This window comes from Vanessa atalanta, chromosome 2, assembly GCF_905147765.1.
Source record: "Vanessa atalanta chromosome 2, ilVanAtal1.2, whole genome shotgun sequence".
In the NCBI taxonomy this organism is placed as follows: Eukaryota; Metazoa; Arthropoda; class Insecta; order Lepidoptera; family Nymphalidae; genus Vanessa; species Vanessa atalanta.
The window spans coordinates 12738193-12757452 of record NC_061872.1 but is presented as its reverse complement, the minus strand read 5'-3'; the positions used below and the strand labels follow the sequence as shown (position 1 = coordinate 12757452).

General features: G+C 31.7%; 1 protein-coding gene across 1 annotated transcript in view; it reads left to right on the top strand.

The window, feature by feature from the left end:
* The window catches only part of LOC125070744, a 49048-nt gene that overhangs the window by 23593 nt on the left and 6195 nt on the right, over positions 1 to 19260 (top strand). The window contains exon 3 of the mRNA XM_047680695.1: positions 18674 to 18841. Within this exon, the coding sequence (XP_047536651.1) occupies positions 18674 to 18841 (168 nt within the window). The remainder of the gene's footprint in view (positions 1 to 18673; positions 18842 to 19260) is intronic.

The window sequence follows — 19260 nt, the reverse complement described above, 5'->3', positions numbered from 1 at the left end:
ACGATGTTTGATTAAGTGCAATTGTATTAAGAGAATAAGGAAAACGTTGTCTTCAGCGTATTTATATGATATTTTGATTGAAATGAGTTTTTTTTTGCTTAATTAGTATCATTGGAAAGGTCTTGACCTGGATTTGTAAATTTTCAAGGTTATATATGTTAACCAGCTATAGTTCATTTGTTGTAAGATGTTTTCGGAGTAGTATTCGGCGCTCACATAGTGTCTGCTAGTTGCCAGTTAATAATAAAAATGTTATCGATAACTTTTTATCGTTAAGTCCTATAAAAAAAACTCTATTTAATTGATCTTAATGAAATAATAATAATAAAGCCAATAAAGTTACACGATAAAAGGTTTGATGTCCTCGCCGCGCGTCGGTCTCATGGTTCGTGGTTATTACAGTATTTTATTGAATAGTACATAATCACATAAGCTCCTTGACGGTAATGGTTTTAACCTAGATGAAACACTAATTCACTTTACGAATAGTTAATTTAAATTTTATGTCATTTTTTACAATATTTTATTTAATTGGCAATACTATTTTATTTTTAATGGTATGAGTTGCGCACGAAACGGGCCACCTGATGGTAAGTGGTCACCATCGCCCAAAGACAATGAAGATGTAAGAAAGATTAACCATTCCTCACATCATCAATGCGCCACCAACCCCGGGAACTAAGATGTTATGTCCCTTGTGCCTGTAGTCTCACCCTTCAAACTAGAACACAACAATACTGAGTACTGCTGTTTGACGGTAGAAAATCTAATGTCTGGGTGGTACTTACCCAGACGGGTTTTCACAAAGCCCTACTACAATACAAAATACGTATGTATTTTTAGTTTGATTAGGTCTAATTTTGCAAGCCGAATTAGAATCTTAGAGCTCCGACGACATACGTTTTAATGAACGTAATAACGAACGAACAAATTACGAACAGCTCATCACATGTATTGGCTTGACATGATAAGGTTACAAAAAACGTACTCTACGTAATAGTGGAGTAATTACGTAATACTCAATAGATGATAGTATGATATTATATGTATTATTATGTATTCGATGGAATATTTTTGGCTGTTGTTGTAATTTGAAGATAAGCGATGTCACGGTTACATTGTTGTTCTTAATGGATGATCTATTGTTTTGCAGTAACGATCAACCGTTACAGCCGACGTACTCTTTTGATTAGCAAAACATCACGAAGAACGTATTCTTCCGCATAATTGAGTACTATAATACTTGTTAAGATTGATTAAATTATAACTTCATGCAGTTGTAAAAGTTGCCGAGGAAAGACCAAAGTGGCGTGCATTTGGAGAGGCCTATGTCCAGCAGTGAACGAATGTGGGCTGATGATAATGATGATGATACAGTTGTAATATTACCAATAGCTTGATTACTTCTTATAACCTTGAATTTATCTAGCTCATTAATAACCCATGATTTAAAGACAGCGTTATAAGGATTTAATTAAAAGATGCATCACCTGAATGCTAATGGTCGCTGGTAAGGGATAAGCTAAATGGATTAACGTATTTATTAATATTATAATATGTTACTTAGTAATTATTCTTCTAAAATCCAGCTCAGTTTCTGCCTCTGTCTTTACTCGGTCGTTGGGGTTTCTTTCTAAACCAGTAGTAAATTTTTGTCATTCAACGAGTAATAAAACATACTATGTTTTCATATGATATATTTACATTCATATTCCTTTCTTGCCTAGAAGATTCTTTGTGAGTACCTTATGTAAATAGAAGTACATAGTTGGATAAAGTTAATTAAAAAGCTTTTACTAATAATTTATAAAAAATAAATTATTAGTAAAAGCATCTTTAAAATAATATACATAAAAGCTATCATACATAATTTACTGTCTTTCGTCAGTTCGAGTCTTCTAGCTTGACCGTTGAGAAATTCCTTCTTTACAGCCAATACTGTTTAAAATCCAAGTCAAGTAAAGCCAAGTCAATACCATCAAAACGCATTGTCATCGAAACTGTACCAACGTATATAATTTCAAGTCCGTGTGCTATGAGGAAGTAGTTCTAAATCAGCTTGCAAAATTTAACTAAAACTAACATACAAACATTGCAAGTTAAATAAAAGCTTGCAACAAAGCATTCAATTTTATAGTTAGTAAATTAAATACGCCGTGGAAATGGTACTGCATGTACTTCAATGAACACAACCTTATTCTATATACATATTTTTACTTTTCACGTGAACAAATAATAAAATGATGTACAATAGAGATGCGATTTTAATACGATAACCGTAAAGACAATATTTCTGTAGCCATCTCGGTCATAACCTAGAAGATAAGGCACGTGCTAGAACCTGTACAAACTTCACCTGTTCCAATAAAATCTGTTTGTAGTCTGAACACAAGAAACTATTTTAATGTTGAAATTGTTGCATATATGATTATTGAATTGTGAAATTAAAAAATAAAAAAAAAACAGTATTAGATCGTTTTACAAAGCAAAGAAAACGAAATACTTTTTTTTATATATTTATGATTATCAAAGGCTTCAAAGAATTCAATTTTCGGCGCGAGAAAGTGGCGCCAATCGTAAATATGTATGGAATTCCTTTCGTTGATATTATTCGTTTCGTTTTTATTATTTTTTTACCAATGCAGTGGGCATTGGTAAGAAAATAATAAATATCATTATCTTAAGTCATATGATTTTTTTAGAGAAATCGTAAATGTTTTTTCCTCAAAGACCAATCACCTTTTTGCCTAATATTTTGAGCACAATTGCAGTTTAATGTGCTCAAATAAATAAGAATATTTATAGTCATCTTTTCTCTGAATTTGCAAAACATATATTAGTTTAGGTTTTATTTAGAATTTATATTTATCCTTCAAAATTACGCAAATGGCTATGTTACGACTTTCCGCTTCACGTTTTTCGTGTTCTTACTCTTAAGTATATATTTTCTATAAAATTAACCTTACACGGTCTTTGTAATTATATGACATCATACTGAAGCTACTTGAGATTAGGACTGCAAATGAATATAAAATTACAAATATCTTCTTTGCTTACATGCCAGATATATTCCGTCCGAAAGTTATTTTTTTATGAAAATTGACCTTTCATTTTATGCGTTGCAATTAATTTGGTTTAAATATATTAAACAGCATATTTAAAAGAACCTGGTGCTCCAGGCTCATGCTGGGGTTGGAACGTACACGAAACGCAGATATTACAACATCTTATGCCACACAAAAGTACTCTGATATTGCATCGTTCCAGTATGGAGGATAATCCACGCAATTGCCTGCACAAGGAATATAATCCTTCAATGGTTTTCAGTTCCAGTAATAATATCAATCGGTACAGATGACTTCGTCTGCCTTTTTTCTAAAGCTTATAAGAGTCAAGTCATTAGAAACTGTTTATCCAAAACAATGCACAAGCAAAAAAAGTCAGACAGAGAAATTGATTTCATTCATTACTTTCACCCACTCTTGTTTGACGTGTCATTCGTGACACGGTTAATATACTTAGTAAACTTTGCTTTGATATTTGATGTAATTGATTTATGGACTTTCCATTTCTTTATATTCGACAATAACAAATGTATGTATGTATGTCGTTCAATACATTCAATTATTGTAGTCTTATTGACGTCATTTAAATATGAAATATGACAAACCAATTTTTCTTAATGCTTACGTTTGAATAAATAAGGAAAAAATATTGCTTTTAAATTATCTGTGTACAGTTCGTTATGCACGTATAATACTTATTTAATTTTGCCTTCAGTTTAAGGCAAAAGTTTCCACGGTAAATTGAAACACCATAAAATATCTTATCTAACTCATTATAATTACGTTAATCAAAGATAAGAATTGTCTCGCTGGAAAAAATAGCGTAAATCTACATAATCTAAATTATGATTTACGCTTATGTACAAATTTAAACTACGACTGTACAAAATGTATTAAATAAAGCAAGTGAGAAAGACCGATGACGTGAATACTTTTTATTGCGTTTGAAAGGTCAAATTATTTATCTTTTCGTAACTGTATGTATGTAAATTTACATCCAGTAAATTTAGATTTTAGTCCTTAAATTGATTATAATTTATATCTTTTGAAAATAAATTGCTTAAAGCGTCAGTAACCCAAAAAGTCTGTTCACATCCAGAGACAGACACACCCGACCACGCCATTATTGGGTCGGTTTGGTAAATACTCATAATTTGTGGAAAAATATCATTCAAGTCTGAAGACATGCACATATTCTCTTACCGTTTAACATCACACAAATAAACAAAAAATAAGAACATAAAAATCCTCTTTGTTAAATAAAATACGGAAAAATATCTGGAAAAATAAAAGTTTTTTTTTCACCAACGCGACATAAAATTGCATTGCATTTTACACAATACGAATTTTTATTCTTTACCTAATTCATAAAATATCAATAACGATTGAATATAATATTCTATATAGCCTCGTTTGAATAAGTAAGTTGTATTTTATGTAAAAGACGGAGGTGGCGTGATCGCATTCCTTTCGAGTTGGCTCAATATCAGGATACAATTGAAAAGAGTGAAGGATCGGTAAAATTATGATGATAAAATTGTCTTTACAAAATGGTCGGTTATTCGTATATTGACCGTATAGCCAATGCGTAGGCATATTACGTGCGACAAAACCAGTTATGGCTGTTGACTCAATAGCACAAAAGGAACTTTAAATCGCCGTTTGCTTCTATCTACGAGTATACGAAAGAGGTTATGAAGTTTAATTCAACTGAATATTTGACTCGATATTCGTGTTATTAAAACTACAAGATTATATAGATGATAAAAAAGCGTGAAGTTAATGCTTGTTGACTTCCAGGCAGGTGGCAGGATAACATACATATATAATTGTCCCTATAGATGCTGAAAAAGAGTAACTACTGAGTTTCATGCCGGTTCTTCTCGGTAGAATCTACATTTCGAACCGGTGGTAGCTTTACTTAAAATAGTTTGTTAAATGACGATTCAAAAGTATTTTTTGATTTTAAATTACGCAATTTAGTTTTAAGTGCTAACTCTTCCATTATATATTGAGTAGCAATACAATTCATCAAGGTTGTTTTGATAAATAAATAAAGTCTACAAGGAAATACGTTTCAGGAACATTTGATATAGTTTAGGTTTTCATTAAATGTTTTTGGGTAGGTCACTATAAAAACTACTTCGAAGTTTCCAAGTCATTTCCTGTAAAGGTCCTCTATTAGAAACTCGTATTGTAACTATAATATATTTATCTTTATATAAACTACATTAATTATTGTCACCGGTTTGTACGTGTCTGACGGATATTTATCAAGCAAACTAATTATGCCAGCTTATTCACCTTCAAGGAGTGGGTGTGTCAGACCGTCACGGATTATGCGTAGTTTACAATCTATACGAACACATTATTAAGATTCTATGCCAATTTAAATACATCGTATTAACTTCGTCTTTTATACGAAGTTATATGGTTACGCCTGGGCGTAATCGAGCAACTAAATTTTAAACCAGTTCCCTCCTGTTTGAGCTAACACTTTGCGCACACGTTTAGAATCGGTGACAATGGTATCTATTACATTTTTGGAACACTATCATGTTTTAAATTTACACTTTTTAGTCCAATGTAACTGTTGAGATTCAAGTATGTTGAAATCATCATTGCTTATTATTATCGGTATGTAAGTACTTATATCTAAGTATAAATATCATCCATAATCAAATCATTATATGTGGTATTCAAGACACGTTTTTGCTTCCTGTAAGCGGTCGAGTATCAATTTCTAGATATATTGTATGCTAGCTGTAACTCGTATCGATGAGTAAAAATAAATCTTTAAAATGTAAATTCAATTTATTTTTATTTTTGTTACTAACTTTTTTACTAGTGGCAAGCGCACAATAATTTACATTAACAATATCTCTCGCTATTCTCTCTCTCTCTAGCGGTTTCCTACGGTTTCGCTTGACTTAAGATAAAACTATATAAGTAAATATATTAGTTGCCATATTTTAGCACGAAGTTGTGCTATCTTCTACTTTAAACGAGCTATCTAACGCAAACATTCCAAATGGAACTGCTAGTTCCTGAGATTGGCACTATCAAACATACAAACTCTTTGTATTATTACAGAAGAGGCATAGACTATGTTCCTACAACGTAAGATTAGAATGATCTCGCAGTTTTATTCAACTCTCCATATTATCCGTCACAGTTGAGAAGTACCTCGACTCTATTGTCATTATATCAATTAATTAGCCTGTTGTATGATTATATTATACAAAGGTTAATTCGTGATGAACTATAATTTTTTTTCAATTTTTCCTTATATAATCACATCGAATGTTTTCTATTCATTATATCCATAATTACGATAGAGAATAGTTTTTTTTATAACATGTAATTGACTCGTGTATTATAAATATATGAAAATGAAATACGATTCCGATTCAAAATAATATTGCGATTGTTTGTTTTCGTGAGTCACAAGTTGTGGTTTCAAAGATATTTTTAAAATACAATGTTTTAATTTATGCGCCTTTAATTAAAGCCATTCATATTTATAGTAACTGCGATAGTACACAGCAAATATATTTAAATAAACAATTTAAACAGTATATTATATTATATATAAGCCGAAATGACACAGTGGTCAGATCACGTGGATCTTAACCAATGATTATGAATTAAAACCCAGACAAACACGACTGAACTCTCATTTATAATATATACTGTGAGGAAACCTGCATGTTTCGGACATTAATTTTCCACGTGTTTATCCACTGGAGTGAATTGTTTCAGCGTGTTGGATTTAGCTCCAAACCTTCTCCTCAAAGACAGAGGACTCCTTAGCCCAGCAGTGTTTCATATACAGGCTGTAACTTAACTTACTTTTATTTTATTATATTGTTGATTATTTTTAGTTGTTTTTATATTATTTCCTTGGTTACCGAGAGCATTTCAAACGCCTGTCACGTGATCCATCAGTCGGTGACGTGGCGAGGCTATTTTTAGCCTCGGGCTGTACTACCTGTCAGAGAAAACAAACCAGTTTATAAAGTGGTATTTTGCTGTCAGCAAAAAGATAAGATATTTTACTCCATTAAATTAAAAGAGAGTTATACATTAGATAGATGTTTATAAGATTTTGCTTAGTAATTTTTTTATCATAGATATTTATTTGGCTGTATGCGTCTCTACCTTGGCGTACTACAGACTGTTATTATTGGCCGTATATTCAGAACTTAATTATATAAACATTTATTTAATTTCCCAATATCCAGCTCTCACATCAGAAAATTGTGCTAGTTAAAAAAAAAAAAACAAAGATATAATACTGCTTAATTCACGAAAATATAAAAAATAAACTAAAACTTTAATCTAAATTTTAAATACATTTTATCTGTTCAAATGTATTCATCGCCATATTTATTTCGTTTTCCCAGTGATTGTATGGTAGAATGACCATAAATCGTGGAATTTTTTCTTGTCTACAACTTCGTTTACACTGTTCACTGTCGTTTAAATTGCTTACTTACGTCATATTGCACTTTTTGTGAACACTAAGTTTAGTGCTTCTTGTAGATAAGTGCATGTTTGGTACAACGAAATGTATTTTATAATCTGTGAAACGAGTGACACTATTTAGAGTGCCTTTACATGTAATTGAATGAGATTTGTCATCATTCTTAATGTTATTCATTTACTTTTATCATCTAAGTTATCATCAATGTCCATTAAACGATTTTCATTTGCTTCAGTTATTGTCTGCAAAGAAACTGTATTTTTTTACATTATTTTCTTATCTTAGTCGAATCAATTATGTAAGTTGCATTTTCTTATGTTAAGTGACTTTTCAATTTAATGTATGAAATATGTATACCAATCATTTGGATTAATTAATGTTAATCTTAATTTAAATAAATATCTCACTAACTTAGTCCTCTAGAACAGTGTCAAGAATCAAGTTACGAATTTTTATTGTTTCTTGCGAAACGTGTTTTTTTGTGAAAGGATCTTGTTCTCAAAAGAATCTTGGATGAAGGCAAAGTCTCATAATTCTACAATCACTTTTGTTCTAATCGAAATGATGTTTGAATTTTAATTCAGATCATCGGGTCCGAATGTCGGAATTGTTATAATTATTGCAATTGTATTCGACAGTAAATCTCGAAGCCATTGTTAATATCATACTGTTATGATGATATATAATTCTGTAGCAACGTTGTCATAACTCTACAATAGTGTATAATTGGTCTTACAATATTATCAGATTAGACCAGTAATTTTACGATGACAGAGATAAATTTAATTGGATCGTTGCTATTTCATATGAGTATTATAGTGACAGTGAGATGATTTTGAGACTAACAATTTAAATTAATCGTGCGAAATATATCTATGGTTTAATTAAATATTTATCAAGATTATTATGAAACCTTAGAGTTAAGAAATAATACATGTTACCTAAATTGATCTGACTGATTGAATGACTACAGTTTTTGATACATTACCCCTGCTTTGTAGAGTTTTATTGAAACCAAACTAATTGTTTTCGTATCACTCGGACACAGCCAAAAATTAAAATATATTGATAATAATATCCATTTTTTTTATCGTAAAATTGCTACGACGACCAATTATTTGAAAATTATTTAATTACAGTGTTTACCTATAATTAAATTGTAGTCTTTTCTATATTTATTTATTACAGTAAAACTAAGGGATGTCCGTATATCATTTTATGCACGAACATAATAACTTCGAGTTGACTAAAAAAAACGGGTAAAAGACTACCATTTTAGATATATGTGTACTTGACTTTCTAGAACTGTCTCGAATTTCATTATCCCTACGACGACATAATCTCACATAGGGTTACGTGAGTATTACATTGCAAAAATCTTTTAAAGCCTTTATTTTGTAGCGTAAAAATAATCTTCCAGAATTCACCTACCTGAGGATTTCAGTTACATAACACTGAAGTCGTAAAGATTTGCACGATAGAATTAATCGATCGATGTATTTAATATCTATCGATGAATTATTTTAGTAAGAACATAATATGCGAAAACCAGTCAAAAATGATCTGTGCCAAGGGAGCCTTTCACAATGATTTCCCACATGCGAACTGGACTAAGGTTACCCAACGTAGCTCGTGACCAGCTACTTACAATCCATATCAAAATAGCACTCTAATGTTGCAGAACTAGTTCCGATCACGTCTTACACATAGATCACTCTCGAACCTTCTGTTATAAATATCGGCCTTTTTATTTAATCAGTTTATTTCCCGTTTTTCATACAAAAAATATGACTTCCTAATGCACATATGATATTTACATAGGATTTGGTTTATAAACTTTAGTGCTGGACCAATGTTATTTACTGTATATTATCTAAGTCAATTTAAAAACCAACTTTAACTGGCCAAAGTTTCGTCAAAAAAATGCGAATTAAACCACAAAAATATGGTTTTGGTGGTTTAGTTCGTCTTTACAAAATTTTAACGGTACAAGGATGGCTCGGTGAATGAGTTGGTCCAACGCACATCGTGACATTAGCGCTGCGCGTAACGAAACTTTGGACTTTGGAGTGAACGTTAAAATAGTGGCCAGCTGGCTAAATTTCGAAATTCGACAAAAAGCTACAAATACCTCAAGAATACTTTGGTTTTGTAAAATTATTTTGACATTTGGTAATATGTAGTATATTTTGCAGTATTCAATAAATAAAAAGTTTTGATTTGAATTTTTTTTGTTGCAATTCGTTTTGAATTTAAATCCTCTCGATGAATCATTTCACCTTTAATTCCTAATCAATATGGAAGCTTCTAGATATTAGCTCGCATAAATTATATTTAAAAAAAAAATCATATAGGCATTCATCGTAATATTATTTATTGTTTCTCTGTAAAAATTCAATGAATTCAACTTAATGCATTTACGTAAATGGGTTTCGAGAAAATGCTTAAACAGCCAGCAAATATGGACGCTTGAACTATTATTCTAGTTGCTTGTTTGCCGTTTCGCATTACGGTACATTCTATGGTCATACTTACGTGTTTGTTTCTACGTATTTATCTGAGCTACTGTGTTTACTATGCAAATGGACATTTTAATCATATTTTATTTTGTTCGTAACTAGTTAAGATTTATTCTCATAAGTGGCAATTATATATATCCTTACTGGAGCAAAACTCAGGATAAAAAGTAGCTTGGATGTCAATTTATTCAACGACTATGATTCATCAACCAAAACGGTCTTCTTGTAAAGAAATTTCCCTAGTATAAATGTGTGTCTAACATTGAAATATTTCAGTTACCTATAAAAAACCTGGGTTTATTAAAATTCTCAGACGAAAACCAAATACGTAAGTTAGGTTTTCAGGACGTGCCCTGATCCAAGGAGCATTGCCGCTTCAGCATGCTAATTCTGACCTTTGTCGGTTATCTTCGATCGTCTACAGTTTTCATCATTGTGAATTTTCACGTAGTGATCAAGATAAATATAGAGCATTGCTCTTTCCAAAGCTGAGTATAATATGAAAATACAGGCCTTATGAGAAACAAGCTGGATTAGCATCAGTTGTATGGCAACCGTTGACATTTCTGGAACATTCTGAACTCAGAATAATTAGAACTATACAATAATTATTTACAACTTATTTGACAATATGTCTTGTTGAATTGGTAATTTTAAAGAAATATCCATATCTTTGTATTTTCCTTTTTTTTTTTAAATAAATCTCACGGTGTTTTTCAGAGCTGTCGAAATTTTAATACATATGATAATTATCTTAAGCATTACGGCAATAAGGAAAATTATTGTAAATAAGGTTGAAACAATATCTATTATAATTGTTTAAAGTGCTGCTTACGCATATTGTTCATGCTCAAATATATATGTAGGTACAATAATATCTCATGACACATGAATAAACAAATTTAAAGATATTATTAATTTTATTGATTCTCTATACGTAAATTACACAATTGGTGTTGAATGGTCTGACACGAAACTACATGGATAAACTTTGGTAAATATTAGCACTGTAAGAATTATTCTTTACATTGTTAATGCGTCGCCATCCATGGAAGCTATTGTCCTGTGTGCCATAAATACTTACCTAAACCTAACTTGCTGATTGGTGAAGGATATTATTGAATAGACGAGCGGGTAGAGGCACCAAACGAGTTTGCTTCCATCTAGATCAAAATATACTATAAGTAGGTTATACAAGCACTTTGGAATTTTCATTTTACAGAATTATATTAAACGTTAATCTACCGCTGGTTCGATATGTGGATTCTACCGAGAAGCATCGGCAAGAAACTCAGTAATTGTAGTAAGGCAGACGATACAATAATTGAATCGTCATTGAGGTCGTCTGATAATTAAATCACGAGATATCTACCTCGTGGTATGCTAGCGGGAACTTCAAGGGCTACCAGTAAGCTAGTCTAGTTTGAAGAGTTGAAAAGAACAAGGAATACAACAAAAGACCATTCGTTTTGACAAGAAATTGTCAGGGACAGGGACACCGTTTATTTCGAAATGGTAGTAATGATAGGACTTAAACAGAACTTTAAACCGCTTATGATTGCGCAAGGTCGAGTATTGTGCGTTTAAGCTGAGCCTTGCACTTACCTTGTTCACTCGGTAACCTAGATACTACCTAGATAAAGTTCTGTTGCAACAATCACTTTAATTTCTTGATTTATTGATGACAAATTCCGCAAATTATTATTTAAAACAAGCAAGGATCCCTATAGTGTATTCGTAGATTTAAATAAATAAATAAATTAATAAATTAATAAATATTGGACAACATCACATACATTACTCTGATCCCAATGTAAGTAGCTAAAGCACTTGTGTTATGGAAATCAGAAGTAACGACGGTACCACAAACACCCAAACCCAAGACAACATAGAAAACTAATGAACTTTTTCTACATCGGCTCGGCCGGGAATCGAACCCGGGACCTCAGAGTGGCGTACCCATGAAAACCGGTGTACACACTACTCGACCACGGAGGTCGTCAAACACCTAACTCAAAATTTAACCAATTATTTAATGTACTTGAACATAAACGGTCTCACGATAAGATCTCACAAACATTGTCAATATAAGATTCTCGACAGTGCCTTGGTATCCAAATTCGCTCCAAACTTTTGCGTTGTGTCATGAAGGCCTTTTTTACATAATAATCGAAATAACTAACCTAACCAACATAAGAACCAGAATTGTAACTTAACATTGAAACAAATAATGTTTATATACAACATATACAATATAATATAATAATGATATACAACATTTGGACAGACGTCCTATAGGCCTTAACTGTAATAACTAGTAATGATATAATAGCACAATATAATTTCTTATATTTGTGTATGTTTTCATCGTGGTTTAAGGATAAAAAAGTAGATCTACTGACCTTTGTCATTTTGCTGACATCATAGACAATATTATAAAAAATAATATTTAAAGCTCATCTCTCTTCCCGATGACATAGACTTTTGTGTATACAATGAATTTGATTATAATTTAATTACTTTTGAAAAAAATAATAGCAATACCCTATTTTTAGGAATCAGTAATACTATATTGGTGTAAAACATAAAATAAAGTATATTCTATTGTATTATAATTTACCATATCAGTCCCAAAAATATATTGTTTCCTTTACTACTTCTATGTGGTGTTTTTAGGTAACCTTAATATAATTAGCGTTAAAGGCTTACTGCATAATGAATGCCTTTAAATGGTACAAATGGTCAGAGGTAAGGTTTGGCCTCGCCGGACGGAAGACAATGCTTCGAGATAGAAACCGACAAGGAAACCGACGGTCATTCAGATAATCTCTAACAATTTGGAATAATAATGTACCAATTAGTGTAATAAATCTTTGTCAATTTCAAGCATGGAATTGAATCGCACGAAGATATTACGATACAAATAATTGCTTTTATTATGTTCTCTTAGTATGGTTATTAAGGCAAACGGATTATTTAATTAAATGGTTATGGAGACTTGTAAAAGATTTGTGGTGTTAGTCTTGTTTCGATAACAATCCTTATTTATTATACTGAAGATAAGAATATTGAAAATGTATACATTAGTCTGAATCCCTTCTTGGTCCTGATAAGTTTAAAATCAGCAGCTCTTGGAATTGACAGGACTAAGAATTCAGTTGGTCTGTATCGGGAGTGTCAGGATGAAGTTGGACGTGATGAATTGCCATTCCATCAGACTATGAGAACTAATATTGAAAAGTATAGGGATAGTACCGAAAATTATAGTGAAGCAACAAAAGCAAATATAGACCACAGCAGTGCAAATCGACGCGCCTTTTTGGACGCTTTAACGTATAAGAAAGAGTGTAAGAATGAGGGAACAGTGAGTGCCTCTGCTTGCACGCCCCTTTGAGCATTTAATACCTTCTGCGTATTATTCTCCGCTAAGAACGGCAGCCGTGATCGAAATCATTCAAGAGGATATCATTAGTTAAGACTAATCTTTGTATATATCGTAAGCGATATTGCCTTATTTTATAAGACTCTTGTCTGAAGACTCCCGTCTGTCTGTTTTTCGAATTAATCCATAATATATTCAAATTTCATAATATTCACTAAGAAAAATAAATAATTTTAATTTTTCTAAGATATTATGTTTTGTCAAATTTCAATAAGGTCCTAAACGACTACACCCTTGATATAAATAGAATAGGATTATTAACTCTACTAATAGTTCGAATAAAGTTGATTTTGCATAATAATTACCAATATGTGTAACAGTCGTGACGTTATATATCTCGCGTCAAAGGATTCGAACTGTAGGCGCGCTGTTGCAATTTCACATAGCATTGTTGCTCAGTTTAGTAATTAAGTAAGTTCGCATTGTTCTGTTTTCCATCGCAGCCATTGTTTTAAGATTTCCAATTTTCTTATTAACATTCATCAGATAAGTGTTTATGTAACATTTCATGTATTTGTAACATGCAGGTTTGTCGTTGATTTTAATATGTCTGAAAAAAAATAATGTTATATCTTCTACGCTTTCTGTTTTATTAGTGATGTAACTTTTTTGAGTTCTTTCGCCGGTTCTCCTCGGGTCAGGGTGTCTCCTTTTCCGAACCGGTGGTAGTGTTTAATTTTACCACCAATAAGTAAGTGTAATGCTTCTATATTGAATAAAGGAATTTGAGTTTGAGTTGAGTTTGAGTATTTTTGCGCACGACCGAAATGTCTAACAAAAAAAAAACGAGAAGTTTCTACTGTATAGCCTTTCGATATTATATTTATTACCAGTAGTCATCCGCGATTTTGTCGCGTTTTAGGCGTTAGGCATCATTTATGCCTAAATTCGATTCAGTGGTTCAGCCATATTAATATACGAGTACATGTAGACCGTTGCATCTACCCTTCGAAACGTTGACGGATAGATAGATTACTAATACTTATTAAAATCCGCATGAATTAATAATAATATTAGTATAGGAAACCTGTAACAATGTACGAATGCCATTTGGCAAAGTGTACGTTGTCCTACTAGCCGTATAAATGCTTAACTTGCTCGCAACGAGTTGCCGTATGTAATGCGCTTTTTACACCCGACGTCACAATACAAATTGCAAAATATATGTTTACAATCACAATAGCATCAGAATCGAAGGTCTTCTGTGCGTGTGCAGAATGCTGATACGTACGAATATATTTGTAATAGATGTTTGTTTACGTGGAGATAAGATTTCAAGATAATGATGTAAATTTTACTGAATTTATACGTCAATTTTGCAAGTGATTTTTTATTTAGTCATTTATTAAACTCGTTTCCAATGTGGAACATATTCGTTTTTTTTCCAAATCTACTAGCGTGTACACAGTGAGATTTTAGAATTAGTTATCTCCTGAGATCTGCTTCTTATTTTCAAATTCAAATATTAACAATTTTAAAGTCATAAAAAATAACTTTCGAGTTTAAATGGTGTTAGTGATAATAATGAAGGCAAGTGGAGATATACTTTTTATATCTATAGGAAATGGAGTCCAAAATTAAAACTGCTAATTTTCAGATAAATTTCGGAACTTTTTTATACAAGTAAAGTATCTAAAATCGAGCAGTAAAGAAATCTCTTTAAACATCCCTCGGAGAGGGATGATAAAGAAAATTAAAAGGTTGTTTCAAAATTTAGAAAATTCCGAAATATATATAACAATTCGCAGTTAAAGGTCTCTTTTCTTGGACTATATACGAATATATTTATTACGTGTATTTGAAAATTGCAATAAAACTGTTACGATTTCTACTATCCTTATAAAAATAACTTCTAAAATTCTTAAGATAAAAAAAAAAAAAACAATTATATTTATATAAATATTTTTATATTATACTTGCAACATGATACCTTTGTTGACTTAAAAATTCAAAGATTTCTATTCTTGTAACATACTGCGTCATAATCCAATTTAAACGCGGAATTCCGAATTAAGGCGGTCACTTGACTATTCAAAGAACGTCTCAAAGACATCTATACTCAGCATCGATTTTAGCATGGACGATAACTATATATATAACTTGGAACTTTGTCAAGTCAAAATGACATTTAACTTAGGCCTTTTTACTTGAAAATAATGGAAAATACTTAACCTTAAATAGGAAATTGCGGCGGAAAAATGGCGACATTTGATTGGCATTTTGAATTTAGACTACCAATAACAGAGTACCAAGATTCCCATAAAGGTATCAAAAACTGAGTTTTTCCATCAATTCTACATTTCGATGGCAGGAGGGGTAAAGATAAACAAACCTTACATTATAATATTACATGCGATTTCCTATTAACTCTGCTATTTTATGCAACGAGTAATTCTTGATTAAAATATATTTATTAATAATACAACTATTACTTTAAGTTTCGGTAAGAACTGTGCCGACATTCAAAAAGTAATTTTTTCACGAAACAGTCACCATTCAGGTTGTTTATTTACATAAATCATGAACATCATCCCTAATGTTATAAATGCGGATTTTGTTACGTTTTCAAATCTTAACTTCTCAACCGACCCTCATAAATATCATCATACGTTGTCAGGGGTCAGTAAAGTACCTGGGCATAGATTCTATTTACGAATTGTCACTTTATTGACCCTCACTTACGGTTAAGGTTTATTTTTGTGTGCGATTGTCGTAGTTCGAAATAGAAGAATATAGTAGAATTGCCCCCAAACATCTCACATGCGAGCGAAACCGCGGGCGGAAACTAGTTAATAATTCATTCGAACAATATTCGAAAAAATGTTTCGTTTCTCTTTTAATTGAACTTAAATTCTTCAATCGGATAGTAATTAAGCAATTATGTTTCATGAAATTCGTAATATGATACGCTTCATTGCTATGTAATTCAAGGCGCAGGCGCGGGGCACATTCAATCGCTTCTGAATCCTTATGCTGTGTCATTGAATAATATGATATTTTTATCATATTTTGTAATTGACCAAGTTATTCAAACATGTAAAGAAAACACGCGGATGCATAATAGTACCTATTTATATTTTTTATTGAATATATATAGGCAGACAGACAAATCGTCCAACACATTGCGTGTGTTCACCAAACACAGTGGCTCTGTAAGATCATCTTCCTTCACATCGCCAATGCGCCAACAATCTTGTGAACTGAGATGTCATATCCATTGAATCCCTTACTTATACTGACTCACTCACTCTTCATACCGGATCACAACAGTTCAGCGTAGTTTTATAAAAGTTGTATAACAATTAATATGTATTTTTTTTTTAATAATTATCTTCTTAAATAAGGTAACAATCGAGACAAAAGAAGAACAATGACCTGGTTCTATTTAGTCATGAATGATTATTATGTCCAGACTGTTCCCTTATTCGATAAGAAAACTACAAAAGAAATCGACCATGCTGTATAATGTCACAAGCTAAAACTGCTAAGCTTCAATGTCATGTAAATTCTCGTTTTTATAGTGATCGAACAATTGTATTTTATAAATAGCATTGACGACTAATGTCACGATAAATAAGGGAAGAGCTGATTGAAATTGAATTGTTCAAGAAATTAATTATCGATTTATGATTTCTAATAGAAAAATAAACATATTTTTGATAAATGAATACGAAAACGATTAAGCCCAACACTATCTGTTGCTATTAACGCATTTATTAGTGTTTCAGATTGTTTTGTAATTAATAAAAATATTAAAGTGTGTTCAACTCATTATACCGTACACGTGACAGAGGTGAAGCGTTTTTGCGTCAGAAACGTTTCACTTAAACGTTCAATTTGTTAACGACCTGTGCAACGGTGTTTCTATTATTTTTAATATAATTAAAGGTCAATCGCTTAAGCCTGAAGTACAGATGTATCTGACTTTTCTGATGACCAGACTATTTTATTGTACTTTTTTATTTACATAACCACATTTTAAATAATTTTTTTAGCTATTATCTCATAGAATTTTTTTAATTTTACGCTAATTCTTAAACTTTTTATATTGTTGTTTTCAAAAATAGTTGGCATTAATAAAATTGATTATAAATATACATATATCGGTGGTCTATCGCTAATATTAATCATTATTTATATACGAACTGCCTATGTATAGTTAGATACACCTTTATGTATAAAATCCTTATGTGATTATATAAATTTTAATTACTTACCTAAGAAAAAAATATACGTATAAAAATGATCATAAGTACATTGTTTTTCATTCATGTAATAACGTTAATTGCCATTTATATCGCTTCGACGTTTAATATGTATTTATAGGTACCTAGTTAAAGACTACAATATTTTCGTTTAAATAAAACTACTTTGAACTTAAATAAAATTATTCATACTCGGTGAACGTCGTTCTGTACACATGCATATGTGTAATTAAAACTTAATTTGCCTGCTTATCTAAAGTATATTAATATATGTTAAAAATATCTATATGTATGTATAACATATTAAAAGACCCGAATGACTGACTATGAAACACTAGCTTAAATTATAGGGGAGGATTTTGCGAATATCTGGCACCTCACCATCCAACCGACACGTTCACCAGTGTCGTGTTAAAACGTTAATGAAAGATAATTAAACTTGAGTTTAACTTGTCTGGGTAGGTACCATAAACTCATCAGGTATTCTACCGCCAAGCAGCAATACTTATTGTTAGTATTATTGTGTTCCGGTCTGAAGGATGAGTGACCAGTGTAACTACATGTACAAAGGACTTTTCATGGAATGGTTCAAATTTTTCGACGTCAAAGTCTATAGACAATGGTGAAAAAATAAATATTTTGCTTAACATTCCGCGATCGAAGCCGCGAGACATTCTTTTTATGTTCAAATAAAATAATATATTTATACGATGTTGTCTACATCGATGATGATTTGATTCTTATACATCAGTCAATTAACATATATGTTGCATATAAAAGTCGACCTGAAATGCACATCATTATACTCTGGATATAGTATAGTAATTTGGTAACTTTTCATACCAGATGTAAACTAAATCGACAATTAAAAAAAATACATAGAACATTTTTTAAATAAATTTAAGTTTAAGCAGTAATATACGTATGAAATATAATATTTTGATTATTTATTACAGGAATCGCTGTCAGAATGGGAACGTGGAGCGGGTGACGTTCAGGCGCCGGCGCCGATAGCGGGCGCGCAAGGGCGCAAATGGAGCATGCGGAGTGTGCACGCCCAAGATACAGCCACGGACGAGACTTCGCATGTCACTAACTCCACTGACTCGTGTAAACTTCTCGTGGTAAGTACAATATATAATAAAAGATTTTTTTTTTTAAGTTGTCTGGTTGTCGGTTAAATGGGTCACGTGATGGTAAGTATCCACCACCGCCCATAGACAGACAGTGGTGCTGTAAAAAATATTAGCCATTCTTTTGATCAAACCAATACTTCCCCTATCTTGAAAACCCCTTCCCTGCCCTTCAAACAGTAAAACAGAAATAGAGTGGGAGTTTCCTACCCAGACAGGCTTATACAAAGCACTACCAAGAAAATCTTCTTCTGTTTTCGAAATAATACATCTTTGGATGGTGTGGAGAGTAAAATATCAGATTCCTAAATAAACTTTTTGCTCAAAGATTTAACATCCATGACATGTTCGGTATTGCATACGCTTTACTTTTTATATCTCATGGCAACCATTATTACGTCATTGGTTTC